General features: G+C 38.4%; 3 protein-coding genes and 2 long non-coding RNA genes across 5 annotated transcripts; 2 read left to right on the top strand and 3 right to left on the bottom strand.

Annotated features, from left to right (window-relative positions):
* Positions 1 to 2,229: 2,229 nt before the first annotated feature.
* LOC141638384 (nicotinamide/nicotinic acid mononucleotide adenylyltransferase-like) lies at positions 2,230 to 3,796 on the bottom strand. Its single transcript, XM_074447796.1, has 4 exons — positions 3,714 to 3,796; positions 3,514 to 3,598; positions 3,332 to 3,408; positions 2,230 to 3,199 (listed from the first exon to the last, which is right to left on the bottom strand). The coding sequence occupies exons 1-4, from the start codon at positions 3,765 to 3,767 to the stop codon at positions 2,915 to 2,917; spliced, it is 501 nt and encodes a 166-aa protein (XP_074303897.1). The 5' UTR covers positions 3,768 to 3,796; the 3' UTR covers positions 2,230 to 2,914.
* An 841-nt stretch (positions 3,797 to 4,637) lies between these two features.
* LOC141638343 (uncharacterized) lies at positions 4,638 to 6,526 on the bottom strand. The gene is made up of 4 exons (XR_012542065.1): positions 6,498 to 6,526; positions 6,216 to 6,396; positions 6,007 to 6,035; positions 4,638 to 5,888 (listed from the first exon to the last, which is right to left on the bottom strand). It is a non-coding gene; the product is annotated as an uncharacterized LOC141638343 (long non-coding RNA).
* Positions 6,527 to 6,627: 101 nt separating this feature from the next.
* On the bottom strand, positions 6,628 to 8,652 carry LOC141638373 (uncharacterized). Its single transcript, XR_012542073.1, has 5 exons — positions 8,538 to 8,652; positions 8,198 to 8,231; positions 7,985 to 8,012; positions 6,972 to 7,014; positions 6,628 to 6,871 (listed from the first exon to the last, which is right to left on the bottom strand). It is a non-coding gene; the product is annotated as an uncharacterized LOC141638373 (long non-coding RNA).
* Positions 8,653 to 8,772: 120 nt separating this feature from the next.
* On the top strand, positions 8,773 to 12,681 carry LOC141638505 (pentatricopeptide repeat-containing protein At1g32415, mitochondrial-like). Its single transcript, XM_074447915.1, has 2 exons — positions 8,773 to 8,862; positions 9,980 to 12,681. The coding sequence occupies exon 2, from the start codon at positions 10,076 to 10,078 to the stop codon at positions 12,302 to 12,304; it is 2,229 nt and encodes a 742-aa protein (XP_074304016.1). The 5' UTR covers positions 8,773 to 8,862; positions 9,980 to 10,075; the 3' UTR covers positions 12,305 to 12,681.
* A 662-nt stretch (positions 12,682 to 13,343) lies between these two features.
* LOC141638255 (pentatricopeptide repeat-containing protein At4g18840-like) lies at positions 13,344 to 15,722 on the top strand. The gene is made up of 2 exons (XM_074447662.1): positions 13,344 to 15,329; positions 15,433 to 15,722. Exon 1 carries the CDS (start codon positions 13,361 to 13,363, stop codon positions 15,242 to 15,244), a length of 1,884 nt encoding a protein of 627 aa, XP_074303763.1. The 5' UTR covers positions 13,344 to 13,360; the 3' UTR covers positions 15,245 to 15,329; positions 15,433 to 15,722.
* Positions 15,723 to 18,499: the final 2,777 nt, after the last annotated feature.

The following is an 18,499-nucleotide window of genomic DNA, read 5'->3' on the forward strand; positions in this document are numbered from 1 at the left end:
GAGAATATTGAAATTCCAACGGCAAGAAAATCCAATCTTGGGCCATGATAAACCGATTGAGTAATACCCCGGGTGTTACTCAAATCGCGTAACACTCGGCGTCGTCATCTCATTTTCCTTGTCCTCATACACCCTTTTTTTTGCCAAACGAATTGGTATTTTTCTGCAACAATAATCTTTTTTCTTTTATGTAGGAGAGTTATTAGTTAACAGGTAACGAAGTGCTCCATGGACAGCTTTGCTAATTGTTAGCTGCACTCCTAAGGAGACCCAAGTGTTTTTGGCTAGGGTTTCACATAGCCTTAGGTTCGGCAAGTACCTATCAAAGTTTTTATAAGTAAGGGTGTTTGGGCCATGTTTGAAAATTAGGTTGATACTTTTCGTATAGTCAGATACGTTTTAGTTTGAAGGTCGCCTATACGAGATATTCTGGTATGTATTAAGCAAATTAAAAAATGAAAAAAAAATGGGCCAAAACGACCGATCTATAAAGCGTATCGGAGAATTTGCCCTTATACGAGATGCGAAGAACATGAATGACTGGGTTATAACTTGTATCGGCCAACTTTGAAATGAAGCGTATAGAGGTGGTATACTATAAAATGTAGTATTAATAAAAATGGTTATAATTATGATAAAATAGATATGATTGTCATGAAATTATGAACCAAATAAAATAGACATTTTAAGCCACAATTAACAATAAAATAAATGCGAAAATATACATAAAAGGGAGCGATAAAGGTCTCCCAATAACTTCAAAATTTTTGCAGTTACTAGTTGTTGCCCCGCGCCCTACCGGGCGCGGGACCCCAATTTAGGAACCGTTTGGATGAACGTATACGTAAGTATCGCAATGCAAATGAATATTGTTTGGTCTATGGATGTATGTAAATATGTAATAACCATACTTGTTATGATGTATATGGTGTAATGGTGAGCTTTCCGCATGCTTACTTTTGGGCGTACAGTTTTGTGTTACTGAACTTCTAACGGAGGGTACGGTCAGGAGGTGACTATTAATAGGATTCTGGCTGCCACAACCTGGGCCGATTTCTAAACCCGAATTCTAGTGGGTGGCACAACCGCCACATGGTAGTCTAATGCATTGGTAATAACGACGACATTACAACATGATCCATTATAGGCATGTTTTTAATAAGTCGGCGTGACAGAATACAGGAGAAACTCACCCCCTACAGAGAAGATCATTTTCAACGAGATCTAACCTAGTCTTTGGATCTTTCACTGGATCAAAATACGTGGTGCCCTAATTTGGCTAATCGTTTGGTTAGCCGCAAGAGGATGCATTCGAATAGAAAAGAATGTTGCCCATCATTGACGCCTTTTCTGACTATCTAAGTTTGATCCTCCAAGTCAGTGGACATGCTACTATGGACCAGGCTGCTAAAGCTACTTTATTATCCTTGCAATCTATGTTTTCGCAACTTCATTGTATTTCAATAAGTCACTGTCCTAGGAATCTTAATAGGATCGCTCACTCCATTGCTAAATCATCTAAGGTCTGACTCTATTTTCTCTCACTGTCAAAAAAAAAAAAATCATTTGGCCCCATCATTTGGCCGAAAACGTCAATGGAACATAGAAAGCACTATAAGTGATAGGCATTCGCGAAAAAAGAAAAAAAAAAGACAGTAATGCAAAATACCTATGGCACAACAATCCTAAAAAATAAAGCGAAAACGCATGTGCGAGTAAGACTTTTATTTTACAAGAAAAGTATCTGTGCAAATTGAAATAAATAACGAGAAAATGGATCGTTCAACACAATTAGCGATATTGCTGAAAAAAAGCTGTGACGGTCAAGGTGCTCCTCCAATCCACTAAATAGTATTGTGAAGCAGTAGGGATGTATTTATTGAAAAGAATCATCTTTTCTAAACAACGTAATCTGAGTGGAATAGCTTACATAATCCGACTCCTTTCAAACTTATTCTAATACCTTACAAAATACGGATTACCGAATATCCAGAGTAGCTAAAGCATCAAAGTGCCTTATAAAATTCAATATGTCTGTACAGAAGAACGTAAAATCTACAACGAAACAGTCAAGGGTTATAAACTTGGGCAGCTAGAAAAAGCCTACCCAAAAAAATGTAATGTAATAAAATAATAACTACAATCTCACAACCAGCATTTTATGATTGAGAGTGATTATTCAATCGTTTGAGCAACACTATATCTTGCATAGAAGATGCCATCCTGCGCAAGAATAAATAGCAACAATCAACATCCCGCGTACATATTAGCAGTTTATGGTGGATTGAAATCAAATAATTAAGTGGCTGAATATCGTACTCCATTTGCTAACCTGCAAGTTTGTGACAAGAACTCTAAGTCTCTAACTACTAACTGTTTTTTCGTATTTCTTGACTGTAATGGTTTCCCCTAATTCAAATGATTATTGTGACACATGGACACTGAGAACCTATGACTTATTAAATTTCAATCAATGAAAACTCAACAGAAACAAGTAGCATGACATTAAACCAATCGACCTCACATGAAAGGGATTAAATTTGAAGAAAATTGCCAGTGAACAATATTTTTAATTCTGTTTCCTCTCTAACCCGACCAATGATACGAGCTGAACACAAAAACAAAGAGAATAAATCTCTACAAATAAGAAAGTTCAATGCATCTATACTATAATTTCAGTTCGAACTTGGCAAAGTAGGAAGAACTACCTGAGCTCCTGACTTTGTTTCATAAAAAGTTCACAAATATGCTGAGTAGAAACTCTCTATAAACGATCGAACATCAAACTTACCTGGTTCGACAGCTGAAAAATGTACTTTAGTGTGACATCCAGCTCATCTCCACTTTTAGTTACATCTTGGTCTTGGAGCTTTCTATGAAATTTTAGTAGAGCACGACAATAATCAGAAAAGTTTTAAGAAGACTTTCGTGGGAGAACAGCAAAGTAAAAGAAAGAGGTAAAAGTGAAGGAAAATAAGAGGTAGTAGAACAACAATACAAAGGGAAGAAGCAGTAGTAACATTTTACTCACTAAATGATAAACTAAAATATGTAAACTTCCTTTTTTTTCTTTATCTAAGTAATAGGCTTCATAAGCATCCATTTCACGCAGAATAGAATAGTATGAAAGCATTTTTTCAACATCTTTCCCCTCCATACGTATACAAGCCACACCAAAGTCTCTGACTATTGCTTGAACCTGGATATACATTTTTTTTTTTAAGTAAAGCATATGTAGTGGTAGCAAGGCCACCACGTCTAGAGCAAGGTGGCTGGAAAGTTAACATCATTTAGGAAAATTATCTAGTGAGTAATGGGCGCCGGAATATACCTGCTCAGGAATCCAAAAACTTTTACGAAATGATTCCAATAAATCGGAACCACTGACAAGCATGACCTCAAGGGATCCTGGGAATAAAAGAAAAAGAGTCAACTTTGTGCTCAAGGAGCTATAATTTATGATCAACCTCAAATTCCTGAAACTATCGTCTATGTCATCAAACTCATTATTACCAGCAGGAACAAGAGTATTCTCGCATAAGTAGTTCTTCACTCTACATAAAACAGTTAAGGTCCGTTGGTAGGCACTTTGCTTAGCCTATAATGGCATCAACACTTCAAGATTAATTGATAATCTCTGATAAATTTATTTGCTTACCCCAAATTCGGAGTAAACGGAAAAGTAGCCACAATGTAAATGGCGGTTTTATTACCTCCCATGGATCTACCATCACAAAGACTGAACTCCTGCAAGCCAGTTGACACATTTGTATACGGTGTTCAGTAGATAAAAGGCCCCTGAGAAACGAAATATCGCTCACATACAGTCTTACACCACCATTATATTGGCTGAAATGATTTCGGTTTGATTTACTCACCCGATATTGTAATAATTCAGATACAAACACAGCCTGAAACTCAAATAGTCTTAAACATTCGGGTATAAGTTATAACAGCACCAAGCCTCCAACAAGGTAGGGTGTGAACTCTTATAGTTTGCAAAACATGTAGTTATCCTAGGGGACTCCTACCATTTCAAGTTAATTCTTATTTATGAGCTTTACATGCTACCAAGCATAGCGTATTTCTGAACTTAAAATTGTACAAAATTTGATTGAGAAATTTGTGTCCATCAATCTACAAATTTTAAGCTCAATAATGATGATTGGTCATTGGTTAAGCCATATTGCATCTAACAGATTGCCACTCTTTGTTGAACAAGATGACCATCAATTTTTGGTGAAAGATTTTAAAGACGATAGCAAATAAATAGCTCCTTCACATTGCTAGGAAATAAGGTGAAGATTGACTATATACCTTCTTTACATATCCACCATTCACTGGTGACATATAGGCTCCAATAACATGGTAACCTTCTGAACGGAGATCAAATAAAAATGCCTTAACTGGACAAACTAATTGTTCATCGTCTGAGGTAAAAGTTGAGATAATGAGTAGGATTTGGTTATGGAACTGAAACGAACCGTGAATAAATGAAAGCCAAAACCGCCTAGACAAAGAAGAAAACACCTTCAAGGAAACCCACCCTCAGAACTACTAACCCAAAGACGAGAACTCAGTAAATAACAATAAGACAATGAGATCTTGAAATAACAATAAACCCAAAAATCGCATTATTAAAAATCTTAAACAAGCATATGACTAACAACCAAGCCAAGAGCTCTTCGTTAATGGTAATAATGAGACAAAATCAGCCCATGATCAGCACACATAAAATCTGAAAGCAGCAATAAATGGTCCTCTACATAGTTCACCTTTTGGAATCACAATGGTTGTTCTGTCGTATGATCCTAACTATGCCTTAGTGGGTAAAGCAACTGAAGTACAAATAGGAAAAGGAGGAATGGGCAGTGTTTAGCGATATCTCGTTCTAGCATATATCAGTCTCGTTAGCGAGTACTGCAGCAGCATAATTAGCACTGCCATAACTAAACATAAGTTCTCTCACGATTTTTGTCAGGCTATCATAACAATCTAGGCTACCAAAGGATTCCATTCCATTCACAACTTTTACGAATTCATATCTGTCATCAAGGCATATGGCACGATTTAGACGATCGTAAAAATGATCGCCCCAGTCTTGCTCCATATCTCTTTCAGAGTACCACGGGCAATAGTAAATAAGCCGTTCCAATATGAGAGAGAGAGAGAGAGAGAGAGAGAGAGAGAGAGAGAGAGAGAGAAGAGAGAGGCATTAATATACGTGACCTCACAAACATTTCATCAAGATCAAGCAATAGAGCAATGGGAGTATAACAACAAACCACCAAATGAGAGACATAAAGTCATAACACTATCCGGACATCAGCTTTCATGTACAATTAATAACCCAAGAGAAGAAGGCAAAATCTTAAAACCTGAGTCCAGACAACATTAATCAGGCATGTCTCACTACAAGGTCAGTGCATGACGGACTTGCAAAAATACTTCAATTGGACTATAAAAGAGACTGTAGAGTGCAACCCTCATTGTATATTTTTTGGATTAGTACTACCTTCAGCTCAAAATTTCCCTTAAATATTTAGCATCAATGTTTCCCCAAACTACCCAAAATAGTGACCGGGAAAGGGGTGCGTAGGTACACTCGTTTTCATGCTATATCTGGCACGCCCTTTCCCAGAAATAAAATTAACCTAAACATATCAAATTGAAGCGCAATCAGCAGACAATATGTAAACATTGCAAAATGCAAGCAGGTTTTATTGCTTACCGTGAGTTAGATGCTTACCTCGGTATTCATCAATTTTGAACTCATTTTCTTCATAATACGTGTTTCCAGTAGAACAATTTGTACAAGAGAGGTTAAGAGATTTCTATGATTGGTTATTCACTTAAATGTTTTGTCGAAAAGGAGCTGTGGTGCCCACCTGCCCAATTGCAATTTCCTCATCAGTTTAAGAAATAACATTTATAAACCAAAAAGTAAAACAAAAATAGTGATAACATCAGCCAAAATTCTCAAGCCAAATTCACAAGTATTTTTACCAATCTATGTTAGCTGAGAACACGCGCTTCTGCTCCACATATAGTTTCGCATAAGTGAAAAAGACAAAAGTTAGTATTTATTTTAAAAGAAGAAAAGAATCCCACATACCAAAAACAAAATTGAAAATCAATGAGAGAAAGTGTCCTTCGGATATTTGCACTTGATAATGAAAATAAGGAAAAACCCAAATATCAAAGAGTAAACTAACCAACAATGGAAGAAGAAAATCGATAATGGTTTACTCCCAAAGTACGCAATAATAGACTAAACCTAGCCAATTTAGGTAACCGCAACAATGATAAAAGGGAGGCAATAGCTTGCATTAGCAGACAAATTCCTCGTGCTTTGAGCTCAATATCTCACTCGTCAGTCTAGATCACTAACACATCCTACAACAACGCATATAACAATCTCAACTTTAATTAAACACAAAAACCCCTGGTGTTCAGTATTATTTAGTATGCTATAGTTCTGATTAGCAGTCAAGTACCTCGTGTTCTGAGCTAAAGATCTCACCCCATGACTCGAGAAAATTGGAACCACAACAAAGATTAAATCAGCGTACATAGCCGAAAAAATTAAACCATAAAACAAAAAAACGTAAAAAGGATTACCCAAAACAAAAGTAATTAAAGTAAGACCAATACTTCTCATTTTAAACTCGAGCCCTCACCCAGCAGCTCGAGTCAACTACAACCACAACAAGGACAACCTACATAAGGGGCCATTTGATAATGCAACTAATTACAGTACTACTTACCACCGCAACAATGATAAAAGGGGGGCAATTGCTCGGATTAGTAGCCAAGCCGCCCGTGCTTTGATCTCAGGAGCTCACTCGTCATTCCAGATCACAACCATATCCTACAACAACACATATAATTACAAACTCAACTTTAAACGCAAAAAACTCCGTAACACAGTACGACATAGTATGCTATAGTTACGATTAGCATTCAAATACCTCGTGTTCTGAGCTAAAGACCTCACTTCACAGCCTGATAAAACTGGATCCATAACAAAGACAAGATGAGCAAACAAAGGCCAAGGAAAACATAAAACACAAAATCGCAAAAACGATAACCAAACACAAAAGAAATTAGAGAACAAAACAACATCTCTCATTCCGAACTCAACCTATAGGTTAAATTAAGAATGGCTGACCGACACTTTAGATGGACAAGGGAGAAATCTATAGCAATAATCGATTACTACTTTGTTAATTCCCGACAACCGGCTACGACACGTAATCCTCATCTTATAATTAATTATCAATGTCTGAGCATGAGTAAGCAAGAGAAGTCTACATTGCTTGCCATAGCACTTTGGTTATTTATGGCAGGAAAGCCCGCCATAGCACTTTGCTCCGTTCTAAAAACATTGACAATAGAACTTTGCTTATTTATTGCAGAAAAGCGTGGAGGAAACTGCTGAAGTCTCGACGACTTTGAACGAGAAGATCAGGAAGCACTGTGATATGACCCTGATTTCTTGTGCTTATGCTGGGACTGGAAATGTTCTTAAGGTTTGTTCCTACTCATTGGTAAGAGTTGTCTCCAAAAAAAGACAGATAAACAGCTAACCCCTGGCTGTGGCCAGCACATAGATTTCCGAGAACTGGAAAAAATTTTAAAACTTGTAAATCCAAAGAACCACATCTAGCACAGGTTAGGAAATGCTCTAAAGTTTTGTTTGCTTAAAACGAAAAAACAAAAAAAGTAATCCAGCCACATCCAAATGTGGCATCATGTATAGACGCCACCAAACAGTCTCATCCCTCAATAGGCAAACATAATAACCCAAGCGTTTTGCACGCTCAAAGTACCCAAATTAGTAATACACATGATAACGGCAAGATCAGTAATAGCAATAATAGCGTAAAAAATGGTTAAAATAATTGTACGCGTTCAATACCCAAAGGGCAAACTGATCATATACCAAAATGGTTTACACCAAAAAGAAAAATAAGAGGCACACCTTGAAAGATGTTCCGAGCTCCTAAGCCCTATACGCAAAACAACGAGGAAATCAGTGAAATTAATCACAACAGAAATAACAATAACAATAGAAACACCACCACCACCAACAACAACAACACTGACCACAACAACACTGTCAGTCATTAGGAGTAAAGAACCAATACTTCGGTTAATAAAATGTTTTAGACCAAAACTTAATTAGAAGCCACACCTTTGAAGACACAGGTGCATCGAGCTCCTAAAGCCTATACGAAAAACAATGAACAATTCAGTGATAATAACAACAGAAATAACAACAATAGTTGCAAGAACAACCCTAACACTGTCGGGATGAAGGAGTAAAGAACTGTTAATTCATAAACCCAGATCTAACACAGAAACAACATTAACATTTGAATAATCTAACAATAATCACACGGAAATCAAATAACTACACGATTTAAGACAACACCAACAACAATCAATACCCAATAAAGGAACCATTATAACACACCGGCCGGAACAGAATAAATACTAAACTAAACGAAATCAAAGAAATTTCGGGTAAATACCTGGAATAGGATGGACGATTTTTGGATTTGGGGCAAGATCTTCTAGGGTTTGATGAGAGAGCGGTACAGCGAGAGGTGGATGAGTGCTGTGTTTTAGAGTGTGGATGTGAGTTAAAGAAAATTGGAGGGAGGAGATTCAAAAGGAGGATCCAACGGATGAGGATGGTATTAGTTGGATACTATTCATAGCTACAGTAGAGGGAAGTTTAGGCTTTTTAAGGGTTATAGATTATAGATACCGTATGCATAAAACTAAAAACCTTGTTGTATAAACTCCTCTTCAACTCCACCGTGTCTCTTCTCTCTTCCATTGTTGTGCTTCTTGGTAACTACCCTACATTCCTTCCCATAAACTATCCATATTTTTCTATCTACTCTTAACTACCCTTCCCTGGTCTGACATTTATTTATTTATGTTGTGTTGTGTTGTGTTGTGTTGTTTTCTCAGTTTTCATTCTAATCATTCTTACCTTTTGTTTTCGTGAATGTGGGATTGGTGTGTTTACTATTCATTGAGTATTCCCCGTCTCAATCGTTTGTTTACCTTTGATTAAAATACATGTTACAAAGAATATAAAAGTTAAACAAATGATTAGGGCGTAGGGAGTCATGTATACTATTCCGCCTTCCATTTGTTTGTCGAAATTCCTCAATGAATCTAGCTAAACTGGTTTTCTTTTATTTGCTGCTTCTTGGGTAATGCCTGAAATTTTGTTACTCACTCCATTCACTTGGATTCCTTACATTGTTGTCCATTTATTTAGATTCCATACATTTAATTTCCACCATGTCTAGGAAAGAAATGACCCCTAAAAAGTCCCAAACACCCCGAGGGCTTGCTTGACATGTGAGTAATTATTAAGGGAGTAATGCGAACTAAAATAAGAAGAAATGGAAGGAGATTGGTGCTTTGTGGTGGTTGTGGAGGGTGGAAAGAGGAGGTGAGGGAGGAACTATTACCTCTATATGGAGGTAATGATTCCTTGGAAGGGTAACTATTACTCTCTTAATGGAGGGACTATTACACTATATTTCCCCATTTCTATCTCCAAACCCCATCCCTTCCCTCCATTTTTTAGTTTATTTTAGCTCTATTACTCCTATAATAATTACTCCTATCCCAAGCAAGCCCTGAAAATGAACATCTTGCTTATGACTGTCACACATTATTTAGGTCGGGTGTGAGTCAAGCTTGTGACTGTGTGACAGTCATAAGTAAGAATTTGTGTAAAACAAATGGCTTTCACCGTGTTTAGAATCATCCACTTGCAAGCTGTATTTTTCTCTATATATGTCCTTATACATTTGCCCGATCTTAAAACTTGTGCTGTTATGCAATTCACATGACCGGAGGGAATACAAATTGGAATCTTGATTTGTAATGATCTTTTTTGATGATAAGCTGTATTTGATGGATTATGGCTCTTCTGAAATTTTTGTAGCTGAAATTTATTATGATTGCGGATTTGGAACAAGTTGACATGAATAGAATAAATTTAAGGAGATAAAGTTATCTCCTGGCACTTTCCCTGTTGTAGATGCCCGCGATTCAAAGTGTAAGACACTTGGCACGCAAAATTCCCATAAAATTGTCCCGCCATGCTTTTTATCATTCGACGCCATTAAAATCTCATCCCAAGCTTTCCGTGGCGCACCGTTTGAATCTCAGCAGCAACGACTCAAAGCTGTTGTACTGCTTGGTCAGCGGCGACTTACATTATGCACGCCGACTGCTCTATGAAATGCCTCAAAGAGGGCATCTGTCTAAAGTTGTTACATGGACGTCTCTTCTCTCTAAATTCGCAAAGGAAGGCCTTGTTGATGAGGCGCAAGCATTGTTTGACATTTTGCCAGAGAGAAATGTTGTTACTTGCAATGCTATGCTCTCTGGGTATGTACAGTCTGGTAGATTGATTGAGGCTTGTGGGTTTTTTGAGGCAATGAGAGAGAAAAATGTGGTGTCTTGGACGTCAATGCTTCGTGGGTTGATGAACTCTGGCGAGCTTGAGGAAGCGAAAGCGCTGTTTGAGAAAATGCCGGAGAGGAATGTTGTTAGCTGGAATACTATGATTGTTGGGTTGGTTAAGAATGGTGATTTGGTGGGTGCGAGATCAGTTTTTAATTCAATGCCGATTCGTGATTTGGTTTCATGGAACACTATGATTGATGGGTATGTTGAATGTGGTATGATGGAGGAAGCCAAGGCATTGTTTGATCAAATGGAGGACACAAATGTAATTACATGTACTACATTGATTTCTGGGTATTGTAGGGATGAAGACGTCTGGAGTGCATATGAATTATTTCAACGTATGCCAGCAAAAAATGTTGTTTCTTGGACTGCCATGATTGGAGGGTTTTCTTGGAATGGTTATTTTGAAGAAGCTATATCTTTGTTCCAAGAGATGAAGGCTGAAAGTGATGTGAAACCAAATGTAGAGACCTTTATTTCACTAGCTTATGCATGTGCCGGAGTGGGGTTTACTCGCCTTTGTATGCAGCTACATGCTCATGTGGTTACCAATTGCTCGAGCTACCATGATCATGATGGTCGACTTTCTCTGGGTCTAATTTTCATGTATGCAAAGTGTGGTTTGATGGAATATGCTGAATCCGTTTTTCTGAAGAATTCAATGACTCGGATAAGTCAACATGGTAACATTATGATCAATGGTTATGTTCAGAAAGGTCAGTTGGAGAAAGCAAAGCATATATTTGACATCATGGCTGTCCGTGATAAGATTTCATGGACTTCAATGATCACTGGGTATTTTAATGTCAGTAAAGTAGCTGAGGCGTGTAAATTGTTCAATGACATGCCCGAGACAGAGAGAGATGCCATTGCATGGACAGCTATGATATCAGGATTTGTGCAAAATGAGCAGTTTCAAGAGGCTATGCATTTGTTCTCGGAAATGCTGATGCAAGGTATAATGCCTCTTAAGGCCGCATGTTCCACTCTCCTAGGAGCAGCTGGTGCAACTGCTCAACTTGATATAGGAAGGCACTTGCATAGCCTAGTGATTAAAACACATACAAATTTTGACCCGGTTCTTGAGAATTCACTTATCTCAATGTACGCAAAATGTGGCCAAATAAGTGAAGCTTTTCAAATCTTCTCAAACATGACTGGGAAAGATTCAATTTCTTGGAACTCCATAATCATGGGGTTCTCACATCATGGACTAGCAAGAGAAGCGTTATCTCTATTTGGCGATATGATAAAGTCAAGGGTAAAACCGGATTCCGTCACTTTCCTTGGTATACTGTCAGCGTGTAGTCATGCAGGTTTGATAGATGAGGGCTGGGCTGTATATCGAGCCATGAGTAACACGTATGGGATTCTTCCAGATGTTGAACACAATATTTGCATGATCAATGTCCTTGGACGTGCAGGAAAAGTGAAAGAAGCTGAAAATTTTGTATTGAGTTTACCTTTTAATCAAGACATTGCTATATGGGGAGCATTACTGGGTGTATGTGGAGTCGGTGAGGGAAATTATGAAGTCGCTAGTCGTACATCCCAACGGCTATTTGAATTAGATCCTGTTAATGCACAGGGTCATGTTGTACTATGCAATATGAGTGCTTCAGTGGGTCAATATGGAGAAGAAGGGATGTTAAGAAAGGAGATGAGATCAAAGGGAGTGAGAAAGGCAGCTGGCTTTAGTTGGGTATCTAGTGGGGAAAGAACCCGTATGTTTCTTTCAGGCGGTGTTACACAAATTCAAGGTGACGCCTTTGCCTCTGGTATTCCTTATAAATGATATTGTAAATCTCTCTTTCCTTGGCCATGTCACGTCTACACATCCCCTCTTTGCCCTGCCTCCCTTAACCATTTGAAATTTTGGTCCCCCATTTCAGCGTATAGAATCAGCTAGCATGAGGGTACGTCACGTCTATGAATGATGATTGGGGTCTGTTGATATTATTGTGCTCAGAAGGTGCAAGTTACAGAAACTGTCAATTGCACAGTTATGGACTACAGTATAAGACTGATTTTCGTAGAAAGTACTGGTAGGACTGTTGGAGTCAACTTTTTGAGACACTCATCTGTGTTATTTCTGGTAAAAAATGTAATTTCGGATAATACGAATTGGATGTAACTAGATGTTTACAAAAACTGCTTGCAAAAGTTTGATGCTTCCCAGTACACGCACTACTACGGTTCATAGATTAACCTCTTGGTCTTCATACAAGGCTTTGTTGAGTTTGATGCCACCTCTTGGTCTTCATCCAATGCCACGCTTGTAAACAGAGGCAGTATGCACGGAGTGATGATATGTCGTACCATATGTGAATTTAGGCTCTTTAGATAAGTACTCCGTAATTTAGTAAAGCCTTCAACAATAGCCTTCTCATATACTTCCTCTTTTCAGTAATAGCTTACATTTGTTTTATTTTCCTCAAAATAAAGTAAACATAGACTATTCATTGTAACACGTGTATAAATTATGGAGTTATAAGTTATGATGCCCAGTGCCTGACACATTTCTCTCTCCATTGTCTCGGGTCTCTCTGTCTCACGCATTACCAACCCGACCGAAAAAGTGACCGAAACACGAAATTGGCACGAACTACAACTCTCAAATGTGACCCCAAACCCGAATTGACGACTCGGCCGAACATGACCGAGCTTTGTTGATCCGGGCGACATACCCGAAATACGAAACGACCCGAACTAACCCGATAATATGACAAACCCGAACTGACCAAACCCAAATTGAGCCGACCCAGTTGGCCCGTTTGCCTGGTCTAACTTGGGTATCTCCCTATATATATATTTGTAATGTGTTACCGCCAAAGTTTGTTAAGATGGCAAAATGACCGTTACTCAAAATCTCTTCAAAAAATCAGCTTCATTTACACCTTCGTCTCTTCAAAAACTTCTCAAATCCTACAAAACCCTAACTAAATCGCAACCAAAACATTGGTCCAATATTCAATTTAGATCAAACCCAGATGTTGAATTCAATTTCGAGATAAAAAATGACCTAAACTTAAACCACCCAATTCTTCGGAAACTAGAATCATGCTCAAATGTAGCTCAATTCAACCAAGTTCAAGCTCAATTGATCATCTTCGGCATCTTCCAACACTCCCTTTCGGCAAGCCGGGTAATAAAGAAGTTATGTTCTCTTCCACGCGGGTTAAAACTCGCTGTTTCGCTCCTCAAAAATATCGAAAACCCTGATGCTTTTATGTGTAATACAGTTATTAGAAGCTATTGGGATAAGGGTTACTCAAAAGATGCTTTGAATTTTTATTATTCTTATGTTGTTTTTGGGTGTGTTGTCCATAACCATTATACTTTTCCTTTGATAATCAAGCTGTGTATTGATCTTGGGTCGATATTAGAAGGTGAAAAGACGCACTGTCGGGTTTTGAAATGCGGGTTTCCTGCTGATTTGTTTGTTAAAAACTCGTTGATACTTATGTATTCCGCGCTAGGTAAAGTTGGGAGTGCAGAGAAGGTGTTTGGTGAAAGTTCTGAATCAGATTTGGTGACTTGGAATACTATGATTGATGGGTATGTGAAGAATGGGCAGGTTGTTCTTGCACGCAATTTGTTTGATGAAATGCGTGTCAGAGATGAATTCACTTGGAACTCGATGATTGCGGGATATGTTGGCGTTAGGGATATGGAGGCTGCAATAGAGTTATTCGGGACTATGCCTCATCGAGATATCGTTTCTTGGAATTCTTTGCTTGATGGATGTGCTAAAATCGGGGACAAATTGGCTGCTCGTGAGTGTTTTAATCGGATGCCTAAGCGTAATGTGGTCTCATGGAACATCATGTTGGCCCTTTATGTCCGATGTAAGGACTATGATGAGTGTCTGAGATTGTTTGATCGTATGATCGAGGACGAAGATATTCAGCCTAATGAGGCTACACTTGTTAGTGTTTTAACAGCATGTGGGTATCTCGGAATGCTAGATAAGGGTAAGTGGGTTCATAGTTATATAGTCAGTAAAAAACGGATGAAACCTGATGTATTGCTTTATACAGCTCTTCTAACCATGTATACAAAGTGTGGGGACATGGATACAGCTAGAAGTACTTTCGACATCATGCCTAAGAAGAGCGTTGTTTCGTGGAACTCTATGATCATGGGGTATGGCTCACATGGACTCATAGATAATGCCCTCGATTTATTTTCGAAGATGGAAAGAAGCGGTCAAGAGCCTAATGATGCCACTTTCACATGTGTTTTAGCTGCTTGCGCTCATTCAAGTAGGGTTTTAGAGGGTTGGTGGTATTTTCATGTCATGCATAGAGTTTACCAGAATGACCCTAAAGTTGAGCACTATGGTTGTATGGCGGATCTCCTTAGCAAGTCTAATTTGGTAAAAGACTTTGAAAGGTTAGAGAAGGAAATCCCCAAGGAAGAGGGCTCTGTTTCATGGAGAGCGGTGCTTTTTGCTTGTCAAGTCCACTCAAATTCACAACTTGGTGAGGTTGTCGGAAAGTGGTTGATTGAGAAGGACCCTGAAGATATTGCGCCTTATTTGCTATTATCGAACATTTTTGCATCAGAAAGGAGATGGGAAGATGTAGATGGAGTTAGGAGACTAATGAAGGAGAAGGGTTTGCACAAATATGCACCAGCAAACTCTTTGACAGACTGTCAAATCCACAGGAAAGGCATGATTGCTTCCATGTTGCTTAGACTGGGTTCGGAACTAAAGATGTCAAGAAGTTAACACTTTGATGGGTAACATTATTATTGACATTGAAAGAAGGCAAACTTCGGGGAGAAGATTGAGTGAGTTAATGAGTTAATCACAGGTATCTTTTGGCATCTCAATCTTGAATCATATTAAACTGTTATTGAACTGAATGTTCGACCATTGTATGATGTTTGTGTCTTGTAACTTAACTCTGTTTGCAGATGCCGGCTTAGTGTTCGTAAAAATACAAGGGGGGTGAGATTGAGAAGGTTTGAATCCCGTTTGCATAAAATCTATCCTTTTACACAATTTAAATCTTGTTCTAGCTAAGATAGTTCACTTGCCATGAGGCCCATGACATTATATACTCTGTAGTCCGTACATCATTACATTGATGCCGGATTGCCATCTATCTTACATCTATCTCAGTTGGAGCTGTGGAGGGTTGGATGTAGGCAAAATAGTGTCGAAAATATCGTCTGATGAAATTAATTGGGATTTTCTCAATTCAGTTAAGAGGGCCATTTCCTATCAACGGATCGGATTGCATCTTATTAATATCGAACGGTTCACGATTTATGCAAGGAAATAAAGGTTTAATAGGACGTAGAGGGGAAAATATTATTAAATGGGTTTGTGAGAGGAAATGAAGAGAAAGAAATGGAGAGGATCTCAATTGGTTATAATTGTTAGCCACGAGTTCAGAAAACTTTATTTTTATTTTTTATTTTTTTCTTTCCGAATCAAAGAACTCGTAAAAACAGCTAAACAAGGGGAAAAAAATCATTACTTCTAGAACTTGTACCCGGGAATTCTAATAGTCAAAGTTTATTCATAAAAATCCTTGCCTCGCCGTAACTCCCGACTGCGAACTTGAAAAACAATGTTTTTTTTTCTCCAGATCGAAGATCTCGTTAAATTACCATTTCGTTAAGTCTTATCCAAGAATTATTGCTAGTAAGATTTTTCTTTTTTTTTTAAAAAAAAAAAAAAAAAAAAAGAAAAAAAAAAATTAAAGGGCACGATTGAGAAAATGAGAAGGCTGAAGGGTGCAAGTTAGAAAAATCCATTAACTTTTTAACATATTCCAATTTCTTTTTAGAGTAAAATCATCACGCTATCCTAACAAGTGGCAATGCAGTAACTCGTAAATCAAGTTTGTAGAACCATTTTATACATAAGACCAGTCCGTCCAATAACACAAAGTCCAAGTAAATTAGTGAATATAGTTACAAATATATTATTTTGAGAACCCAGTCATTTATTTTGATAACTTGTACATTTAAATATGTCGGTATTCGTCATAAGATATCGGATTGTCAAGAAAAAGATCAAATATACATAAAATTAAATGTTATTTATGGGCTAATCTCTTTTTGGGTCAGTCTTATGTTATAGGACGGTCCTATAGAAGAGGAGTTGTTAGTGAAGTTATCTAACATAGAAATTTAGTGAAACTTCAATTGAGAGTGATACTTGGATGGGTCAAGCCACCGTCAAGGCTAGCATAAATTTTCATTTGTGACGGGCAATATCCGTTCGAGCTTTTCATTTTGTTGCAAATTGCTTCTTTGATATTATACATTCCAATTAGTAAGGCTTTTTATGAATGTTTTATTATGTTTATTTTTTTCTTAAATACCTCATATAGTTGTTGTTTAGGTCTTTTTTACCTAAGTCGATTAATTAGGGTCAATGTAGTCTATATTCGTTGGTTGAATGTATGTTGATTCGTATGTCAATAAGTAAACGGAAAAAATAAGGTACGTAATGTAAATTGACACGTAAGATTTTGGTGACGCGGAAAACCCAATGTGGGAACAACCGCGGGAGGGATGGTACCCTGCCAAGTATTGCACTATATGAATAGGAGGATGATTACAATGACAACGTTTATGCTAATCTTGCTGGCGTTAGGTGTCAGGCCTGCAAGATCTCAGACGGGTGTATTTTTGTAAGTGATATGCCGTGATGTGGTTGTCTTGAATATAATCTTGAATGAATATATGGATTATTGAATGCCCTTCTTGATTTCCTTCCTTGGCTATTTATAGGGTAAGAACCCTAGATATGTCCTACCTCGAATATGGAAAGGGAATATTATTTCCACAAGGACTTCTTTCCAAACCCGGACTCCCTTACCAATTCTCCCCGATCTCCCTAACTTCTCCCTAACACTCTTTTCCTTAACGCGGGCATCTTCTATGACGGGCTCTTGATCCTTCTCAAGCCCGCCTCCCCTTTTCCTGACCGCGGGCTTCTTTCCTTCTCACCTCTTCTTTCATAATCTTTATTTTATCAAATGGGCATTCTTTATTATGCTATTTTTAGCCCAAACAGTTTGCCCCAAATTTCTTGCGAAGTGCGCTTTCAAGTATCGAGCAAGGAATTTACGTAACCAAATGCTAAAAACCCTACGCCGTCTTTTTACTCCTTCCCATGCAATCTATCATTTCCAGCCGCCCTTCTCCTCTTTCTCCGCACCCAACTCCCTCTCTCTTCTTTATAACTCCAACGTCCCTCTCCACTCTCATTAACCACTTCAAATTATTTCAAAAACTCATCTCTCTTAAACCCTCAATCCTCCTTCCCCTTTATTCTCCACCGGCTTCACTGTTTCCCTTCTCCATCTTCATCATCAGGTAATCCATCTTCCCTTGCCTTTTTAATCTTCATTTTCTCTTTCCACCATGGGCAAAACTCGGCAGTCTTCGTCAACCCCTACACCCTCCGATCGTAATCTTGACCCTACTTTCCCTTCTCGGGGACTTTTCAAACACCCACATGATTGTGACTCCGTCCTAACTCCGGCCGACATTCCGACGATCAAGAACCTGCTTGGTCTTGGTGATGGGGTGGATATTGCCATCCCTGAACCGGGACAGAAAGCTGACGCCCTCTGTCAAGGGTGGGTTTGCTTCTACTTATATCCGTTTAGATATGGCCTCCGTTTCCCTTTCCCGAAACTCGTTCAAGATTTTATCTTCACCAACAATTTCGCCATGGCACAAATCTCTGCCGCCATTTGGAGAGTTCTTCTCTACTCTCTCGCCGGTCGAGAAATCTTGCAAATTGTCACTCGGGCGATCCGGCCCGTATATGTACAACATCGGGTCGGGCGGGGGTCAATTCTCCTTCGGGGCCGTGGAGAGGCTCCCTTCAAACATGTGTCAAAATCTCGCGATGAGAAATGGTTCGAGGACTTCTTCTATGTGAGGAAGGACTCCATCCGCCTCCGCCGATTATATTTTCGAGAAATGGGTTCGACTTCGAGTAAGTAGCTTTCTG

This window comes from Silene latifolia, unplaced genomic scaffold (assembly GCF_048544455.1).
Source record: "Silene latifolia isolate original U9 population unplaced genomic scaffold, ASM4854445v1 scaffold_20.1, whole genome shotgun sequence".
Lineage (NCBI taxonomy): Eukaryota > Viridiplantae > Streptophyta > Magnoliopsida > Caryophyllales > Caryophyllaceae > Silene > Silene latifolia.